The following is a 1,510-nucleotide window of genomic DNA, read 5'->3' on the forward strand; positions in this document are numbered from 1 at the left end:
AGTTCAGTCCCATGGTGGAGGTTCTCCCAGTCCTTGCGGACAGTGGCAGGGTGCCGGACAGTGGCAGGGTGCCGGGAGTATAGGGGCGTGGCATGGGGGCGGGTGGGGCCACGCCCAGCCTGAGGGCCTCTGGGCGGGGCTGCGGGCAGGGCTGGGGTAGCGGGGCCACTCACTGATGCGCTGGGTCCAGCAGTGGGTCTCGGAGTCGCTGCAGTTCTGCACACGCTGACAGTCCTTGTCGCTGGTCTCGGCCACGCAGAAGTAGCACTGCAGGGCGGTGCCTGCGGGTGGGGAGGGGCTCAGAGGCTGGCCCGGCCCACCCTCCTAGGGGCTGGTGGGAGGAGCCTCCTTTTCTCATCTGCCCCGGTGGAGGGGACCACCGGGAGCGCCCTCTGGCTCCTTCCAGGCTGCTGGAAATCGAAGGAGCACAAGAGCCCAGCCCACCCCTCACTCAGACGCTGACACAAGTCTGCCCCGTGTGACTGACCTCTCTGCCCACTTCCTGTCACAGCACCTGGAATCCAACTTTGGTGCCCAGCCCAGCCCAGCCCTTAGGACTTTAGAGCTCTGATAAAATGCCCGTGCTTCTCAGAGGACAGGGGCCGGCAAGCCCCATGTGGGTACTGGCTGACCCCACCTGACAGCCGGGCCACTGGACTCTGAGCAGGTGAGGGCGAGGTGATCAGGACCCTTCCCAGAACTGGACATGGCACCCGGCATCGAGGCCCCCATCCTTGTCCCCAACAGCCCGCGCAAGGCCAGCCTGGCCTCCCAGGCCCTGTCAGGCCTCCCCAGTGCAGTGAGACCCGGTACTGTGGGCCCCACCGGGTCCTGCTCTGTCCCTCGAAGTAGCGGCTCCAGCTATGATGATGATTAAGGCCTGTCTGGTGAAAACGATGACGAAGCTGGGACCCAAGGCACCTCAGCCCCCAGCCCTGTGCTCAGTCAGCACACATACCGGCCGAACTCCAGAGGCCTTAGAGGCCATTGTCATGATCCCCACTTTCCAGAAGAGAAGCTGAGGCTCTGAGCAGTTTAGTGACCACCCAGGGACCCTGGGCCAGGAGAGACTGAGCCAGGCCTGGAGACCAGACCAGAGCAGCACAGGCCTACGTACGCCCGCCCCGCAGGACCCGGCTGCTCGCAGCAGAAGCCAGGGCTGGGCCTGGGGAGCGGGACCCGGGGCCTCTCCCGACAGCCCCCGCCCTCCCTGTTTCATTTCATGAGTGAGTGATGGATCGAGGAGTGATGGATGGGGTGGTGCTTCTTAGCTTGAGGCACTGTGCCCCTGTGCCTCCCGCCCGCCCTGCAGGCTGTCTGTGCTTCTGCCTGTCCGTCTGCCCATCCAGGAGCCAGGCCCGGCCACGAGGCAGTGAAAGGTTGAAGGCCGGGCTGTCTGGCCTCTGCCTTGGGAGACAGCTGCGGGCCAAGCCCTGGGCGAGCCGTCTCCACGTCCAGATGGTAGTGAGTGCTGCCCCAGAGGGGACATGGTCCGCATGAGAGCCCCTCC

The 1,510-nt window shown here is 65.4% G+C and overlaps 1 protein-coding gene across 1 annotated transcript in view; it reads right to left on the reverse strand.

The window, feature by feature from the left end:
* The window catches only part of PSCA (prostate stem cell antigen), a 2,368-nt gene extending 1,648 nt beyond the window's left edge, over nucleotides 1–720 (reverse strand). The window contains exons 1-2 of the mRNA XM_023520290.1: nucleotides 714–720; nucleotides 115–281 (exon numbers count right to left, since the gene is read on the reverse strand). Of these exons, the coding sequence (XP_023376058.1) occupies nucleotides 115–281; nucleotides 714–720 (174 nt within the window). The remainder of the gene's footprint in view (nucleotides 1–114; nucleotides 282–713) is intronic.
* Between the last annotated feature and the right edge of the window lie 790 nt (nucleotides 721–1,510).

The sequence above is a fragment of the Pteropus vampyrus genome, unplaced genomic scaffold, assembly GCF_000151845.1.
Source record: "Pteropus vampyrus isolate Shadow unplaced genomic scaffold, Pvam_2.0 Scaffold256, whole genome shotgun sequence".
NCBI classification, from domain to species: Eukaryota; Metazoa; Chordata; class Mammalia; order Chiroptera; family Pteropodidae; genus Pteropus; species Pteropus vampyrus.